Source organism: Nothobranchius furzeri, chromosome 3 (genome assembly GCF_043380555.1).
Source record: "Nothobranchius furzeri strain GRZ-AD chromosome 3, NfurGRZ-RIMD1, whole genome shotgun sequence".
NCBI lineage: Eukaryota > Metazoa > Chordata > Actinopteri > Cyprinodontiformes > Nothobranchiidae > Nothobranchius > Nothobranchius furzeri.
This window is the reverse complement of record NC_091743.1, coordinates 39,213,000-39,231,335: the sequence shown is the minus strand read 5'-3', so window position 1 is coordinate 39,231,335 and position 18,336 is coordinate 39,213,000. Positions and strand designations below refer to the sequence as shown.

The 18,336-nt window shown below is 47.0% G+C and overlaps 1 protein-coding gene across 1 annotated transcript; it reads right to left on the bottom strand.

Moving 5' to 3' along the window:
• Positions 1-9,232: 9,232 nt before the first annotated feature.
• Positions 9,233-13,691, bottom strand: LOC139068836 (uncharacterized). Its single transcript, XM_070549151.1, has 2 exons — positions 12,096-13,691; positions 9,233-12,033 (listed from the first exon to the last, which is right to left on the bottom strand). Exon 2 carries the CDS (start codon positions 11,450-11,452, stop codon positions 9,233-9,235), a length of 2,220 nt encoding a protein of 739 aa, XP_070405252.1. The 5' UTR covers positions 11,453-12,033; positions 12,096-13,691.
• Between the last annotated feature and the right edge of the window lie 4,645 nt (positions 13,692-18,336).

Below are 18,336 nucleotides of genomic sequence, written 5' to 3'. Positions count from 1 at the left end.
ATTATGTTGCACGAAGCACAATTTCACATCATTCTGGGTCCATTTGTGTGAAAACAAGGTCCAATCAGGCTGAAACATTACAAGAAGGTAGAATCTATTGAGTTGTAAGTGATCTGAACGTTTCATGATGATCGCACATTCCTATAGGGGGTCAAACCATGTCCCAAAGGTCACCGGGCCTGGTGTCACTTTAAAGAAGTAGTCCAGTTACACCTTTGTGGGCTTATAACTTGGCTTCTGGATGTCCTAGAGAGGTCAGGTTTGTTTTAGTGTACTCCAATCAACAGCCCCTAAAACCACAAAAAGGAATGGAGTCATTACCACTTATGGTTTGGAAATGGCACCCAGAATTATGTTGCACGAAGCACAATTTCACATCATTCTGGGTCCATTTGTGTGAAAACAAGGTCCAATCAGGCTGAAACGTTACAAGAAGGAAGAATCTATTGAGTTGTAAGTGATCTGAACGTTTCATGATGATCGCACATTCCTATAGGGGGTCAAACCATGTCCCAAAGGTCACCGGGCCTGGTGTCACTTTAAAGAAGTAGTCCAGTTACACCTTTGTGGGCATATAACTTGGCTTCTGAATGTCCTAGAGAGGTCAGGTTTGTTTTAGAGTACTCCAATTAAAAGCCCCCATTACCCCAAAAAGGAATGGAGTCATTAGCACTTATGGTTTTTAAATGGCACCCAGAATTATGTTGCACGAAGCACAATTTCACATCATTCTGGGTTCATTTGTGTGAAAACAAGGTCCAATCAGGCTGAAACATTACAGGAAGGTAGAATCTATTGAGTTGTAAGTGATCTGAACGTTTCATGATGATAGCACTGTTGGGGTTATTAGGAGCGAACAATTAGTAAGCTTCACCTTACTTTTGGATTCTTCAATAAATTCTGTAAATATGGGAATATTTACTGATTTATTAATTAATTAAGATATTCTTAGATATACGGGGCACCATTCTCCTTTTTCCGGGGAAAAATTGAATCCAAAACTCTTATCAGTCTTTCTTGAAGTTCGTAGAATCCTTGGAGCAGAGACTTCTCTTCGACACAACAAAGCTACTGGAGACGAAAATCTGAATTTTATAACGTTTAATTAACAATTTGTCAAATGAATAAACAGTGGCATAAATGAATAATAACCATGTGATATAATAAAAGGATGTATATTCAAAATAATGTTCAAGGTGTTTGTGTGGTGTGTGTGAGTGAGTGTGTGTGTGTGTGTGAGATGAATGGGTCTTTGTTTCCCCAGAGTAGGTGGGGGGAGGGAGCTGTGAGTGTGTGTGGGGCTCTGCCCCTCCCCTCGCATTCAACAGGAGACCTGGATGTGTAAAGTTTCTACTTTCCCGAACACTTAGTGGCTTAGAATCACAGTAAAACTTAACTCAAACACTTCAAAAGTTAACAAACAACAAAAGGGTCACTTGTAAATTGTTTAATCTAAAAGGAGTCGGCAGCCTGGCCAGAGCTGACGACTAAAGATATTAGCGATGATCAATAAGCAGTTTATTCTTTCAAAATGACCCGAAGGACGAATTGGGAGCGAAAGAGGAAAACACGAAGCTACTTTTTAAGCAATAGCGCGGTTTTATTGCTTATTCTGGACTATAGAGGAAACGGGAGAAGAAAAGGAGAGAGAAAAAAATGAGTTTTCTGATCACCAAAGCAGCAAGGCGTCCCCGCTGTTATGATTTGACGGTTCTCCGTTTTCTCCGCAGTTTTCAGCGTCATCCGTCGGTTTAATGCTTTCTCCGTTGTTTGGCTCCACGAGTGTTTCTCCACGGAGCGTCTCTGAGAGCTGAATGGAGCTCCGCTCGTTCCCAGTCAGGTCCCGATGGAGTTGAGTGTAGTTTCCAGCGGTTGCATGGCTCAACTTGGCACTTAGAGCTTCCGCGTGCTCAAGTTGTCGGAGCGTTGACAAGCGTGTCCTTACCGCCAGGTATCCTGGGCAAATGAACGAGGATTCTTTGTCTCTGCTGAAGATTTATGGTCTTAGTTCGCGGGAAAAGCTCCACGGCTTCCCGCACATGCGCAGAACGTGTTTCTGGTACTAGGCGGTGACGTCATCACAATGCTTCCGTGTGCAAAGCATCATGGGAAATGAAGTTTCTTGGCGCTGATGTGATTATTTGCTTTTCAGAGCAATTTAAGCACAGTCATTTTGGAGAAAATCACTGCATAGTAATTTCCTCATGAGGTCAGACCCTCAACATTCCCCCTTTTGGTTTCGGGGATCGCGCCCAAAGCTCGATCGTCGGAAGCACAGATGGGTTTGTTCCTCATGAACGTAGGTCGACTTGATTGTCGGAAGCACAGGTGGGTTTGTCCCTTAGGACGTTGGTCTCCTTGGACGCCTTTGTCTTTGGTCTTTGTCTTGGATCCTGGCGCCTTTGGTCTTTGATCCTGGTCAGGCACAAAGAGGATAGGAAACGGGATAGTCCCCAACGCGCATAACGAGAAGAAGCCACTCACGCAGGTGGTACGCAATGATGATGTCGTCCATGCGAGAGGTAGTAGTGTAGAAGGAGGAAGGTCGGTGGGCGGTTAACTCCACGAGTGGACACAAAGGCATCTCACCGCCGGCCATACAGTTCAGTTTATGGAGCACGCGGTGATGTACGAGGTCCATAGTTCGCAAACGCGCATTGACCTATGTGGTCCCAAGATTCCCCCCTTTTTGGTCCAAAGGGTGGATCAGGACAGTCTTTGGGCTAAAACAAGGACCATAAAACTAAGAGGTACTACAATGTGCTGGTGCGTCAGACAGAGTCATTGACAGACTGAGCTGGGCCGGCACATAACCACTAGTTAATATGTGACCAAGTAAGAAACAAAAATACAGAAAACCCCCCCAAAAAAAAAACATATAACATCCAAGAAAATTCATAGCAACCTTGAGGTCTCATAAAATACATTCTTAGGTCATACAGTCAGTGTGTAGCTTATAAAGAATGTGACATACTGCAACACTCAGATAAATATGTGAGGTAGACTAAAATGAGAACTACTCTTAGGTTTACAGAATAACAAAGAAAATGTTGCTCACCCCCTTTAGACAGGTGTGGTACATTCACGCTTGGAGTCTCCCCGAACGCGGTTACGAGGCACACCGTAGATGAGCAAGTGCATCTTATCTTGGAGTTTCTTAACACGCCTGTAGGCGGAATAAGCAATCACGGCCGTGATGAGCCATCCCATCCCCAGGGCGACCAATGTGCAGATTAAGGTTGAATAATCTGTGTCAATGTAGCGTCTTGGGCGTCAAAGTAAGTTCACGCGGGGTTTGTGTGAACTTAACAAATTTGGTTCCTTCAATCAGTAATTGTTGGTCAATTTCTAAATCGAAGGCAAAGTTATAACCCTGGAAAGCGTCCATGATCTCAATCTCTGAGTCATGCTGTTCGAGGTTGAGGTGATGGAGTGTCAGGTTTCTAGTTCAAAGTGGAAATGCCTACCGTCCTTTCAAATACCAATGTTCAGCATCGACCTAAACCTATAGATGTGAGGTGTCACAATTATGGGAACGTTTAACAGGAAACCGAGTTCTAATTTTTTTTCCAACGTGAATGGGCATTGCACTACTTAGGCTGTACGCTAGGTGGATTTGTGAAAGGTGCACAGTAGAGGGGTAGCAGCTGTCAAGCTATCTTTGAGCAGGTCCAGTGGTACCAAGTACGGGGAAATACGACTTTCAACCAAGCTGTCCAGCGTGGAACTTACTTCCCTGAGCAGGTCCTGCATCAAATCTCTCACCACTCATGTGTACACAATATCCTGATGTATGGTTTCAGACAAAGTCTTGATTGCACGTAGAGATTCATTAATCAGAGCAGAATGTAGGTTGACAGTTACAAGAGTACCCTGTAAGGTTTTAGTAAGTACTTCCTGTTAGCGTTCTAGGAGGAGTTTCTCTTGGTTAGTGAAAATGACGGCGGGGGGGGGCTTGGTTCTTTGTCGGTTAGTACATGTTAGTGGGTTAAACGTGCACTTCCCCCCTTTTCCATTTCCATGCATAAAACTATGTAGCGACTACGTCTACCTCCTGCGGGGAGTCTGGTCTCTGTACCCGCGGGGATGGTTTGACGTAGGGTTTGATTTGGTTTGCATGCACCCATTTGTAGACAGGCTCCTGTCTCGCTTTGGTGATGCGTAACCTGTATGCAACTGGAGAGAGTTTTGCCACGATCTCAAATGGTCCTGACCAGCAGGGCAGGAACTTCTTAGGTTTGCGTGCCGGTTGGGCGAACCGAAAGTAGAATACTTTGTCACCCACCTCGTATTCGCGGCTGGTTGTCTTTTGATCGTAGTAGGCTTTAGCGCCTTCTACGTTGGTCTCCAGTTTCTTCTGAGCGTGCGCGAACGTAGCTCTGAGGTGTGTTTTCAAGTCTGCCACATACTGATGGGCGGTATAGGCAGTGGCAACACTGACATCCTCTGGGTGATACAGGAGGTGCAGTGGTAGAGTCATCAGTCTGCCGGTCATCATCTCAAAGGGCGTAACCCCCGTGGATCGCTGTGGAGTGGACCGTATGGCCATCAGGACCAGAGGGAGCTTGACGTCCCAGTCCTTCCCAGTGGAGCAGACGTACTTTTTGAGCATAGAGACGACCGTGCGGTTCATCCGTTCGACCTGTCCGGATGACTTTGGGTGATAGGGGAGGTGGAATCTCACTTCCACTCCCAAAAGTTCAAACAGGGACGTCATTACACTGGATGTGAAATGAGTTCCTCGGTCAGAGTCAATGCAGAGTGGAAGTCCCCATCGACTGAAAACGTGGTTAATCAGCAGTACAGCGGTTGTGACGGCTGTATCGTTTGGCGCTGGAAGGCACTCAACCCACTTTGTGAAACTGCAAGTTACAGTTAGCATATATTTGTTTCCTCTTGCCGATTTGGGAACCGGTCCAACCCAGTCGATCTGCAGGTGGGACCAAGGGAAGGTTATTCCCCTGCGTTGCAGTGGTGCTCTAGCAAGCGGCTGGGAGGGTTGAAACTGGGCACAGATGAGGCAGCCTTGGACATAGCTGTGTACGTCCTTGGACATCGACGGCCAATATGCTACTTCTGTCAGTGACTCGAGGGTAGCTTTTGCTCCGCGGTGACCTCCAACCGGAGTGTCGTGGGCGTAGGCAAGCATCACTCCTCTGTGGTCGAGTGGAACAACCCAGCGCGGCGGGCTGTGATCGTCACGCATGTAAACTAACAAATCGTTTTGTAGTTTCAGGTGCGTGAGTTGACGATGCAGGTTTACCAAATCTTGGCTTGCACCAATAGGTGGTGATGGTTGTTTAGACATCGGGCCCTTTTGGAGAAGCTCGCGGATGAGCTTCAGGTCAGGATCTTGTTCCTGCATGGTGACTAGGTCCGCGTCCTGTGGTTGTCTGCCTAGAAACACGGTTACCCCAACGGTCCGAGGTTCGTCTGCCTGTTTAGCATGGCGACGAGTAATCGCGCAGACCTCGTGAACAGCCTTGGGTGGAAGCCACTCGTCTTTGAATTCCCAGCAGGTTCCCTGGTCAGCACCGAGCTTAGCAAGGCGGTCTGCTTCGTCATTACCATCTTTCTCCGGACCTAGGGTCCTGGAGTGACCTTTGACCTTTTTCCAGTAGACCATTATGCCTTTCTCAGTGGTGAGCAGATCACACGCTAGGAATAACTCCGAGTGTTTCACGTCTCTGTTCCTGGAGTTTTTCATGTGGTTCTCCTTCCACATGGGGAAGTGAGAAATGAAGCTGTGTCTAGCGTAGTTTGAATCAGAGCAAAGGACGATTTGAGTGATGTCCAAGGCTGCCGCCTGCTGGAGGGTTATCAACACTGCAGCAATTTCGGCGTACTGACTAGACTTTTGGCCCAACCGGTAGTGATTTGGTTGCTTAGTGTCACAGTCCGCCCAAACGACTCCAACCCCGGCACGGAGCTGGCCTTCGTGAAGGTAGGCGCATCCGTCAGTGTCATCTTTCGGAAGCCCTTGGCAAACATTCTCATCAAAGTAGCGATGATAGGATGCGGTTGGGTAGACTGCGGCAGGTGTGTCCAGGGGGCCCATGACGGAGTCAGAGTCACAGTGCTGGCAGCCTGCTAGCCCTTGTCCTAGCGCTAGCTTGGTGTTCTGACCATACTTGACCTCAATGTTGTATCCTTGGAGCACCATCATCCACGTCGCAATGCGGCTGTTTGACACTCTTCCTTCGCGCAGTCGCTGGCTGTTTAGGAAGGTGACAGGCTGATGACACGTTTCAATGATCACTTTCTGTCCACCGATGTAACTACGAAAGTGTTCGACGGCCCAGACTGTAGAGAGGAGAGCTCTCTCGCAGTCTGAGAACTGGAGTTCCACCTTGCTCAGAGGCTTGCTGGCGTATGCCACAACTCTCATGTCCTGATCGTGTTTCTGCTTCAAAGCAGCGCTCAGGCAGTGAGAGGAGAAAGTAGCCTCTATGTAGAACTCTTTATCCTTGTCTGGGTAAGCCAGACAGGGTGCGGACGCCAACTTCTGTTTTAGGAACTGGAAGGAGAGTTCTTGGGGTCTGTCCCACACGAAAGGTGTGTCGTTCCGAAGCAGCTCAGTGAGGGGCCTCGCTGTTTCAGCGTACTCCTCAATGAACTGCCTGGAGTAGTTGCAGACTCCGAGGAAGCTCCTGAGTTCAGTCAGATTAGCTGGGGCTTTGATGTCCTGAATGGCTCTAATGCGTCCCGCTTGGGGCTCGACTCCATTAGGGCCAACCAGCAGTCCAACATACTCCACTTTGGTTCGACACCACTGTCCCTTGAGAATCGCCAATTTAGCTCCGGCGTCAGCGAGCTGTTGCAGCACGTGACGGAGTTCGGCCAGGTTCTCCTCGAAGGTTCGACTCCTCATCAAGATGTCATCGACATATATGAGGTTCCCTCTGGAAGCAGCATCTGACATGGCTTTGTGGAGGAAGATGTTGAACTCGGCAGGTGAGTTAGAGTAGCCAAAGGGGCAGCGGTTCCAAGTATATTGGCGATTTCCAAAGGAGAAAGCCAGTTTATACTGGTCCGCCGGCTCAACCTTCATGGTCCAGAAGCCGTTGGCTACGTCAACCGTAGAGAAGAAACGAGCATCTCTGACTCTGGCTAGCTCCTGATCTAAATGGATCATAGGCCACCTGGAGAGAGGTACTTGTTTGTTCAGTGCACGATAGTCTATGGTGAGACGCCATTTCCCAGTCGGTTTCAGAACCGGCCAGATGGGAGAGTTGTAAGTGGAGTTACACTCTCTGATGATGTTTTTCTCCTTCAGCTGATCGAGGATCTCCTGGATCGACTCATAAGCAGCGAGGGGAATCTTGTACTGACGTACAAAAGTAGGAGGGGCATTCGGGTTCGTCGGAATGCGAACCGTGTGCAGGTTTGTGAGTCCACAGTCCAGGGAGTCCCTGGATAAGATGGACTGAAACTCATAGAACAGGCTTCTAAGCGCTGCTCTCTGCTCCTCTGACTCCAGCGCATCCGCTTTGTCAAGCTGCTGGCTGACTTCGGCCTCGAAGCCGTCATAAGGTTCAGAGGAGGAGGGTCTCTGATGTTCCGGGCTTTCAACCGGTGACTCAGAGGGTTGAGTATTTATTGCAAAAACCGTTAGACACTGACCGCAGTCAGTATCTAAGGTTGCACTGCAAATAGGTTCCTCAGGAAGGGCTTCATGCCGCTTGATGGTAATCATTTGTGAAGGGAAAGTACTGAATGTGTCTACACCAACCTGTCTGTCGTTCAAGAACAACGGAAGTTGTCCGATCACGGGGACTGAAAGTTCAAAGTCATGGAATGAGCTATCTATCAGCATGCCCAAGGGCTTTCCTGCCGGCATGTGGATAGGACTCTGGGTCGGATTTTCGACCAACAAGTACGCAGAACGATTGTTCAGCTCCAAGAGTGGCGTGCCACAGATGGCTAAGTTGAGCTCCAAGAAGTGTGGTGATGGCTGGAAGAAGGCCTGGGTGCCTGGCAGCTTCTGATGCTTCATCAGGGTCAGACGAACAGGCACTCCTTTGACCTGTGGGGGCAGAACCGTGCTGGCCTCAACCACTGCACGGCAGGCCTGTGGAATGGTCTGACCGGACAGCAAGTGTTCAGGGCCTTCTGAGCGAGGCTCAGAGGAAGGTGTGGCCCGGGCCCAAAGGACTTGATTGCAAGTGTCCAGCTGGGCACCTAGTCGAACCAGCAGATCTGCTCCAATGAGTGCAGGTGGATCAAGCTGTGGTATGATGCTGAATGTATGTGTGAGCTGTCTTGCTCCAAGTTGGATAGTCAGAGAGCAGACCTCTGGCGCTTTCAGGAGCCTCTGCGGCCAAGTAGGTGACAAGAGCCGATGGCTACGTGTCACACTGACCAGAAGGGGGTCCTTCTGACGCAGGTGTTCAAACGTCTGCTGGCTGATGGCTGACTTTTCAGACCAAAGAGCAAGGCGAGCATCTGAGATGTGGGTGCAGTTGATGGTAAGACCACCAACTATGTGTGGTGCATATGGCTGCAGGCTGACGTTCTTCAGCGAGCAGAGAAAAGATGAATGTGTGCGGAACGGAGTTCCAGGAGCGGTTTCATGCCTTTGCAGGCGGTCATCGTCTGTGGGAGCCGTAGGGAGGGGCATGACCTTGGAACAAGGGTTTTGCGGCTCACTTATGCTGACTTCAAGAATGGAGGATGGTCGGCTGCTATCTGGGTTCCAGGGCTTAGGTGTGTCCACCTGGGCCCACAGTTGACCCTTCTGGCAGTCGATGAGGGGAGCTAGACGTTCAAGCAGGTCCTGACCAATGAGAAGTGGTTCAGTGTCTAGCTGGCAGACATAAAACGGGTGAACCAGAGTCATGTCTTGGAAGGTGATATCCAGCCACGCCCGGTGAGTGATACACTCCCGGGTCTGGGTGTAGCTGGTGATTTTCAGGTCACAAGGTTCAACCTGGACTGGTTTCCCGAGCGACCGCATGGTGTCAGACACGCGATGGAACAATGTGGAGCACATCAGGGTGATTTCTGAGCCGGTATCCAGCAGAGCATCAACCTGTATGCACCCACCTACGTTGGTGCTACAGTACAAACGGCGAGCATGATCATGGTTTGTTAAGTCACCAAGGAACTTCAGAAATTTAGCATCAGGTTTCTCTGGGGGGTAGATTTCAGGAGACTCCTGTGATCTACCAGTAGTGTTCCCCCAGCTGATCAGGTAGGTCCTGGCCACGCTGGGAGGTTGAGCCACGCCTAGTCATGCGGACGTTGGCTCTGGGTCTGGCTTCTTAGAAGCAGACTTTGGTGCAGGGGTCTCATCTGCAGATCTCAGCTGTTCCTTCTGTTTAGCTAGGAACTGCTGAAACATCTCCTGGAGGTCGGCTTTGGTCAAGTACTCACCTGCGGACTTGTGTTCGGGACCTACCTGTGGGCGGCGCTCCTTAAACCTTCCACTGTTCCGACCTGCCTGCCGTTGGTTTTGGTTGGGCCACTTCCTGTCTGATTGTCCAGACCTAGGCGGCCAATCAGCACCCCCCTTCCCCTGTTGAGGAGATTGGGACTGCTCTCGCGGTTTAACAGGTCTAGGTTTAGCAGATTTTGGCTTAGTGGGTGGAGCTTCTGTGCCATCGAGCTCCAAACGCGGCTCGGCGTCGGGAGCTAGGTGCATGACGCGGTGACGTGCGTCAGGCTTTTGGGGCTTTCCGCCGGCTTCCCAAGCCTGTTGGGCGTATTTCCTAACCTCCTGAGTTGTCAGTTTTTTCATCCGACAATACATTGAGACTTCGGAGCGAACATACTCGTGCAGGTTGTGAATGAACAGGGATCTGAAGGCAGGGTCTTCCTCGACCCCAGGGCCGTTTCGACCTTGGAAATAAGCACTTTTGAGTCGGCGATAATACTCTCTGGGGGGTTCGTTTCTCCAGTGTTTGATGGAGAAGGCCCCCATTGTAGCTGACGCAGAGTCTGCATACGTGGCGTATTCATCTCTCAATGCTCGGCAGAGCGAGGAGTACCGATCACGAATGTCAGGTGGTAGAGTTTCCATGAAACCGTGCACCGTTCTAGATGTGGTTTTCCAAATTAGCTTGAGCTTTTCCCTTGAAGAGGGTGCTGGAAGATCAAGCAGACAACGTTCTATCTCCCTGAGATAATCGTCGACATTGGATTCATTGGTGTTAGGATCAAAGCGTTCTATGTCTTTAGCTAGCGATTCAATTTGACGTACACGGAGCCCTGACTCACGGTACGGCGCGTCATCCTCTGACTCTGACCCACGGTCTGTCTCAGAGGGTGCTGGATATCGCTGGTGTGCTCTGGGCTCCCAATGTTGACTCCTGGGGCCCAAATCGGGGTCCGGCATGTTGTGGCGGGCTGCTGGCACGTCACGTGGGTGTCTTGGGAGGTCCTCCTCCCGGGGCACGTCTGCGTAGTGCAGCCTGCGTCTTTCAACTGGGGCTTCTGCGTAATACACTTTGTCCGGATACGGACTGGCGTATGATGCTTTGTCCTGCAGCTGGTTATCGGCATGCCGAATACCGGAGTAGCTAGGATGGGTAGATGGTTGAGGTGCAGGTTGGGGTGCATAACCCCAATCGGCACCTTGCACCCTTCGTGGACTGGGGGAGCGGTCTAAATAGAGGTGCCGCTCAGCTGGTCGACTTCTCACTGATTGAGAAGGCCGTGAAGATGAGGGTGGTGGTCCAACCTGGGGTTCGAGGGCGAATTGCCCTCGGCCCCTAGGTGGTCCTGAATGCCCTATAGTGTGTGTAGGGAACGGGGCCGAAGGTTGGAACAGATGAGCTTCATCTCTCCCCTGCGGCGTGCGTCCGTCCAGAGAGTCCCACACCACATACTGTTGATTATCGTATGGAGACGTATCAGGAGGTAGCCTACCTTTACGGCGGGACGGCGGTCCCTCGCTTCCTTGGGTGGAGGAAACCAATTGGTCTTTGGCGATCGTCCTGGGCGGACCCTGGTTGGCTTTGCCGGCTTGCTTTCGTACCGGTGTGGGAGAGCACTCTGGCTCAGCCTCAGAGTCACGGTGTTCCCCCCCTTCCCACTGTCTGTTGTCATCAGCAGAAGGGGGCGGGGTCTTCTCCCCATCTTCCCCAGAATCGGTGCGGGTGTCGTCTTCCTCGATCAGCCTTCCATTTCGCTGTTTTTCAGCTAGCATACTCTGGAGGTTCATGATCTCTCTATCATGTTGGAGTCCTCTCTGATAGAGGATCAGGGCTAACTTAGCTAAGTGAACCTGGATTGGTTTTGTACCATCCGGGTTTTCTATTTGATCGATTACAGCTTCTAACTCGACGCTACGCTGTTCTTCAGTGAAATCCCTAGAAGGGTAGTCGGGTTCTCGAGCAACCGCGACCAGTTGGGACAATATTTGTCCAGGAAGTAGGCCAGGTTCATAGTCGTGGGCCGCAGCGCCACCTGGTTGCTGGGAGTTGGTCAGTTCACTACTCTGTCCCTCCATTTTAACAACCGAACCAAAAATAGCCTAGTAGAGCTTCTGCAGATAGCTCAAGCTGCACCTTTTGGGCAGCAACTGCTAGCTTTGTAGCAGAAAAACACTAAATTAACCTTTGTGCGCACAGGTTTTAGCGTTTTAAGATTGCACGGAATGCCGTGACTGACGCTTAAAATACTATTCCTTTCAGTATTTTAGCAAAAGCTGGTGCGTTGCCGTAGCAACGTCTTACAACACTTGCAGTGTTAAATATGCTAGTTATTCCTTCAGAATATTAGCAAACAAGGTGTTATCAGTCTTTGAGTGAAGGTTTCAGTTAGTTATAATAGCCACTGTGAGTTAAAGTCGCTAAATTAGCAGTTAATTTTAGCCTAAAAGGGTTAGTCAGAATTACTTACACGCTGCACCTTTAATGAGGAACTGAATTTTAACCTAAAAGGTTAGCCAGAATTAATTACACGTTGCACCTTTAAGGAAAAACTGAATTTTAACCTAAAAGGTTAGCCAGAATTAATTACACGTTGCACCTTTAAGGAAAAGCTGAATTTTAACCTAAAAGGTTAGCCAGAATTAATTACACGTTGCACCTTTAAGGAAAACTGAATATTTTAACCTAAAAGGTCAACCAGAATTAATTTACACGTTGCACCTTTAAAGAAGCACTGAGTTACTGGTGAGAGTTCGATGCAGCTTCCTGCTCAGCGAAATCAGCACCACTCTGTTGCTGGTTCAAGGCTGAACAACTGACTATTTTTAATTCAAGCTCTTTGGATTTATTTGTTTGTTTGTGCCGGATAGAAATCTCTGTGTATCCAAGCCTCACGCGGGCTGCACCAATAAAATGTTGGGGTTATTAGGAGCGAACAATTAGTAAGCTTCAACTTACTTTTGGATTCTTCAATAAATTCTGTAAATATGGGAATATTTACTGATTTATTAATTAATTAAGATATACTTAGATATACGGGGCACCATTCCCCTTTTTCCGGGGAAAAATTGAATCCAAAACTCTTATCAGTCTTTCTTGAAGTTCGTAGAATCCTTGGAGCAGAGACTTCTCTTCGACACAACAAAGCTACTGGAGACGAAAATCTGAATTTTATAACGTTTAATTAACAATTTGTCAAATGAATAAACAGTGGCATAAATGAATAATAACCATGTGATATAATAAAAGGATGTATATTCAAAATAATGTTCAAGGTGTTTGTGTGGTGTGTGTGAGTGAGTGTGTGTGTGTGTGTGTGTGTGTGTGAGATGAATGGGTCTTTGTTTCCCCAGAGTAGGTGGGGGGAGGGAGCTGTGAGTGTGTGTGGGGCTCTGCCCCTCCCCTCGCATTCAACAGGAGACCTGGATGTGTAAAGTTTCTACTTTCCCGAACAATTAGTGGCTTAGAATCACAGTAAAACTTAACTCAAACACTTCAAAAGTTAACAAACAACAAAAGGGTCACTTGTAAATTGTTTAATCTAAAAGGAGTCGGCAGCCTGGCCAGAGCTGACGACTAAAGATATTAGCGATGATCAATAAGCAGTTTATTCTTTCAAAATGACCCGAAGGACGAATTGGGAGCGAAAGAGGAAAACACGAAGCTACTTTTTAAGCAATAGCGCGGTTTTATTGCTTATTCTGGACTATAGAGGAAACGGGAGAAGAAAAGGAGAGAGAAAAAAATGAGTTTTCTGATCACCAAAGCAGCAAGGCGTCCCCGCTGTTATGATTTGACGGTTCTCCGTTTTCTCCGCAGTTTTCAGCGTCATCCGTCGGTTTAATGCTTTCTCCGTTGTTTGGCTCCACGAGTGTTTCTCCACGGAGCGTCTCTGAGAGCTGAATGGAGCTCCGCTCGTTCCCAGTCAGGTCCCGATGGAGTTGAGTGTAGTTTCCAGCGGTTGCGTGGCTCAACTTGGCACTTAGAGCTTCCGCGTGCTCAAGTTGTCGGAGCGTTGACAAGCGTGTCCTTACCGCCAGGTATCCTGGGCAAAAGAACGAGGATTCTTTGTCTCTGCTGAAGATTTATGGTCTTAGTTCGCGGGAAAAGCTCCACGGCTTCCCGCACATGCGCAGAACGTGTTTCTGGTACTAGGCGGTGACGTCATCACAATGCTTCCGTGTGCAAAGCATCATGGGAAATGAAGTTTCTTGGCGCTGATGTGATTATTTGCTTTTCAGAGCAATTGAAGCACAGTCATTTTGGAGAAAATCACTGCAGAGTAATTTCCTCATGAGGTCAGACCCTCAACAGCACCTTCCTAAGGAGGTCAAACCATGTCCCAGAGGTCACCGGATCTGGTGTCAATTTAAAGAAGTAGTCAATTTACACATTTGTGGGCTCATAACTTGGCTTCTGAATGTCCTAGAGAGATCAGGTTTGTTTTAGTGTACTCCAATCAACAGCCCCTACAACCACAAAAAGGAATGGAGTCATTAGCACTTATGGTTTGGAAATGTCACCCAGAATTATGTTGCACAAAGCACAATTTCACATCATTCTTGGTCCATTTGTGTGAAAACAAGGTCCAATCAGGCTGAAACGTTACAAGAAGGGAGAATCTATTGAGTTGTAAGTGATCTGAACGTTTCATGATGATCGCACATTCTTATAGGGGGTCAAACCATGTCCCAAAGGTCACCGGGCCTGGTGTCACTTTAAAGAAGTAGTCCAGTTACACATTTGTGGGCTTATAACTTGGCTTCTGAATGTCCAAGAGAGGTCAGGTTTGTTTTAGTGTACTCCAATCAACAGCCCCTACAACCACAAAAAAGAATGGAGTCATTAGCACTTATGGTTTGTAAATGTCACCCAGAATTATGTTGCACGAAGCACAATTTCACATCATTCTGGGTCCATTTGTGTGAAAACAAGGTCCAATCAGGCGGAACATTACAAGAAGGTAGCGTCTATTGAGTTGTAAGTGATCTAAATGTTTCATGATGATAGCACTTTCCTAAGGGGGTCAAACCATGTCCCAAAGGTCACCGGATCTGGTGTCAATTTAAAGAAGTAGTCCAGTTACACATTTGTGGGCTTATAACTTGGCTTCGGAATGTCCTAGAGAGATCAGGTTTGTTTTAGTGTGCTCCAATCAACAGCCCCTACAACCACAAAAAGAAATGGAGTCATTAGCACTTATGGTTTGTAAATGGCACCCAGAATTATGTTGCACGAAGCACAATTTCACATCATTCTGGGTCCATTTGTGTGAAAAAAAGGTCCAATCAGGCTGAAACGTTACAAGAAGGTAGAATCAATTGAGTTGTAAGTGATCTGAACGTTTCATGATGATCGCACATTCCTATAGGGGGTCAAACCATGTCCCAAAGGTCACCGGGCCTGGTGTCATTTTAAAGTAGTAGTCCAGTTACACCTTTGTGGGCTTATAACTTGGCTTCTGAATGTCTTAGAGAGGTCAGGTTTGTTTTAGTGTACTCCAATCAACAGCCCCTACAACCACAAAAGGAATGGAGTCATTAGCACTTATGGTTTGTAAATGGCACCCAGAATTATGTTGCACGAAGCACAATTTCACATCATTCTGGGTACATTTGTGTGAAAACAAGGTCCAATCAGGCTGAAACGTTACAAGAAGGTAGAATCTATTGAGTTGTAAGTGATCTGAACGTTTCATGATGATCGCACATTCCTATAGGGGGTCAAACCATGTCCCAAAGGTCACCGGGCCTGGTGTCACTTTAAAGAAGTAGTCCAGTTACACCTTTGTGGGCTTATAACTTGGCTTCTGAATATCCTAGAGAGGTCAGGTTTGTTTTAGAGTACTCCAATTAACAGCCCCCATTACCCCAAAAAGGAATGGAGTCATTAGCACTTATGGTTTTTAAATGGCACCCAGAATTATGTTGCACGAAGCACAATTTCACATCATTCTGGGTTCATTTGTGTGAAAACAAGGTCCAATCAGGCTGAAACGTTACAGGAAGGTATAATCTATTGAGTTGTAAGTGATCTGAACGTTTCATGATGATACCACTTTCCTAAGGGGGTCAAACCATGTCCCAAAGGTCACCGGATCTGGTGTCAATTTAAAGAAGTAGTCCAGTTACACCTTTGTGGGCTTATAACTTGGCTTCTGAATGTCCTAGAGAGGTCAGGTTTGTTTTAGTGTACTCCAACCAACAGCCCCTACAACCACAAAAAGGAATGGAGCCATTAGCACTTATGGTTTGGAAATGGCACCCAGAATTATGTTGCACGAAGCACAATTTCACATCATTCTGGGTCCATTTGTGTGAACACAAGGTCCAATCAGGCTTAAACGTTACAAGAAGGTAGAATCTATTGAGTTGTAATTGATCTGAACGTTTCATGATGATCGCACATTCCTATAGGGGGTAAAACCATGTCCCAAAGGTCACCGGGCCTGGTGTCACTTTAAAGAAGTAGTCCAGTTTCACCTTTGTGGGCTTATAAATTGGCTTCTGAATGTCCTAGAGAGGTCAGGTTTGTTTTAGTGTACTCCAATCAACAGCCCCTACAACCACAAAAAGGAATGGAGTCATTAGCACTTATGGTTTGGAAATGGCACCCAGAATTATGTTGCACGAAGCACAATTTCACATCATTCTGGGTTCATTTGTGTGAAAACAAGGTCCAATCAGGCTGAAACGTTACAGGAAGGTATAATCTATTGAGTTGTAAGTGATCTGAACGTTTCATGATGATACCACTTTCCTAAGGGGGTCAAACCATGTCCCAAAGGTCACCGGATCTGGTGTCAATTTAAAGAAGTAGTCCAGTTACACCTTTGTGGGCTTATAACTTGGCTTCTGAATGTCCTAGAGAGGTTAGGTTTGTTTTAGTGTACTCCAACCAACAGCGCCTACAACCACAAAAAGGAATGGAGCCATTAGCACTTATGGTTTGGAAATGGCACCCAGAATTATGTTGCACGAAGCACAATTTCACATCATTCTGGGTCAATTTGTGTGAAAACAAGGTCCAATCAGGCTTAAACGTTACAAGAAGGTAGAATCTATTGAGTTGTAATTGATCTGAATGTTTCATGATGATCGCACATTCCTATAGGGGGTAAAACCATGTCTCAAAGGTCACCGGGCCTGGTGTCACTTTAAAGAAGTAGTCCAGTTACACCTTTGTGGGCTTATAAATTGGCTTCTGAATGTCCTAGAGAGGTCAGGTTTGTTTTAGTGTACTCCAATCAACAGCCCCTACAACCACAAAAAGGAATGGAGTCACTAGCACTTATGGTTTGGAAATGGCACCCAGAATTATGTTGCACAAAGCACAATTTCACATCATTCTGGGTCCATTTGTGTGAAAACAAGGTCCAATCAGGCTGAAACATTACAAGAAGGTAGAATCTATTGAGATGTAAGTGATCTGAACGTTTCATGATGATAGCTCTTTCCTAAGGGGGTCAAACCATGTCCCAAAGGTCACCGGATCTGGTGTCAATTTAAAGAAGTAGTCCAGTTACACATTTGTGGGCTTATAACTTGGCTTCTTAATGTCCTAGAGAGATCAGGTTTGTTTTAGTGTACTCCAATCAACAGCCCCTACAACCACAAAAAGGAATGGAGTCATTAGCACTTATGGTTTGTAAATGGCACCCAGAATTATGTTGCACGAAGCACAATTTCACATCATTCTGGGTCCATTTGTGTGAAAACAAGGTCCAATCAGGCTGAAACGTTACAAGAAGGTAGAATCAATTGAGTTGTAAGTGATCTGAACGTTTCATGATGATCGCACATTCCTATAGGGGGTCAAACCATGTCCCAAAGGTCACCGGGCCTGGTGTCACTTTAAAGAAGTAGTCCAGTTACACCTTTGTGGGCTTATAACTTGGCTTCTGAATGTCCTAGAGAGGTCAGGTTTGGTTTAGTGTACTCCAATCAACAGCCCCTACAACCACAAAAAGGAATGGAGTCACTAGCACTTATGGTTTGGAAATGGCACCCAGAATTATGTTGCACAAAGCACAATTTCACATCATTCTGGGTCCATTTGTGTGAAAACAAGGTCCAATCAGGCTGAAACATTACAAGAAGGTAGAATCTATTGAGATGTAAGTGATCTGAACGTTTCATGATGATAGCACTTTCCTAAGGGGGTCAAACCATGTCCCAAAGGTCACCGGATCTGGTGTCAATTTAAAGAAGTAGTCCAGTTACACATTTGTGGGCTTATAACTTGGCTTCTTAATGTCCTAGAGAGATCAGGTTTGTTTTAGTGTACTCCAATCAACAGCCCCTACAACCACAAAAAGGAATGGAGTCATTAGCACTTATGGTTTGTAAATGGCACCCAGAATTATGTTGCACGAAGCACAATTTCACATCATTCTGGGTCCATTTGTGTGAAAACAAGGTCCAATCAGGCTGAAACGTTACAAGAAGGTAGAATCAATTGAGTTGTAAGTGATCTGAACGTTTCATGATGATCGCACATTCCTATAGGGGGTCAAACCATGTCCCAAAGGTCACCGGGCCTGGTGTCACTTTAAAGAAGTAGTCCAGTTACACCTTTGTGGGCTTATAACTTGGCTTCTGAATGTCCTAGAGAGGTCAGGTTTGGTTTAGTGTACTCCAATCAACAGCCCCTACAACCACAAAAAGGAATGGAGTCATTAGCACTTATGGTTTGTAAATGGCACCCAGAATTATGTTGCACGAAGCACAATTTCACATCATTCTGGGTCCATTTGTGTGAAAACAAGGTCCAATCAGGCTGAAACGTTACAAGAAGATAGAATCTATTGAGTTGTAAGAGATCTGAATGTTTCATGATGATCGCACATTCCTATATGGGGTAAAACCATGTCCCAAAGGTCACCGGGCCTGGTGTCACTTTAAAGAAGTAGTCCAGTTACACCTTTGTGGGCTTATAACTTGGCTTCTGAATGTCTTAGAGA

Coding starts and splice junctions, on each gene's coding strand:
- LOC139068836 (XM_070549151.1), bottom strand. CDS start 11,452: ATGGAGGGACAGAGTAGTGAACTGACCAACTCCCAGCAACCAGGTGGC.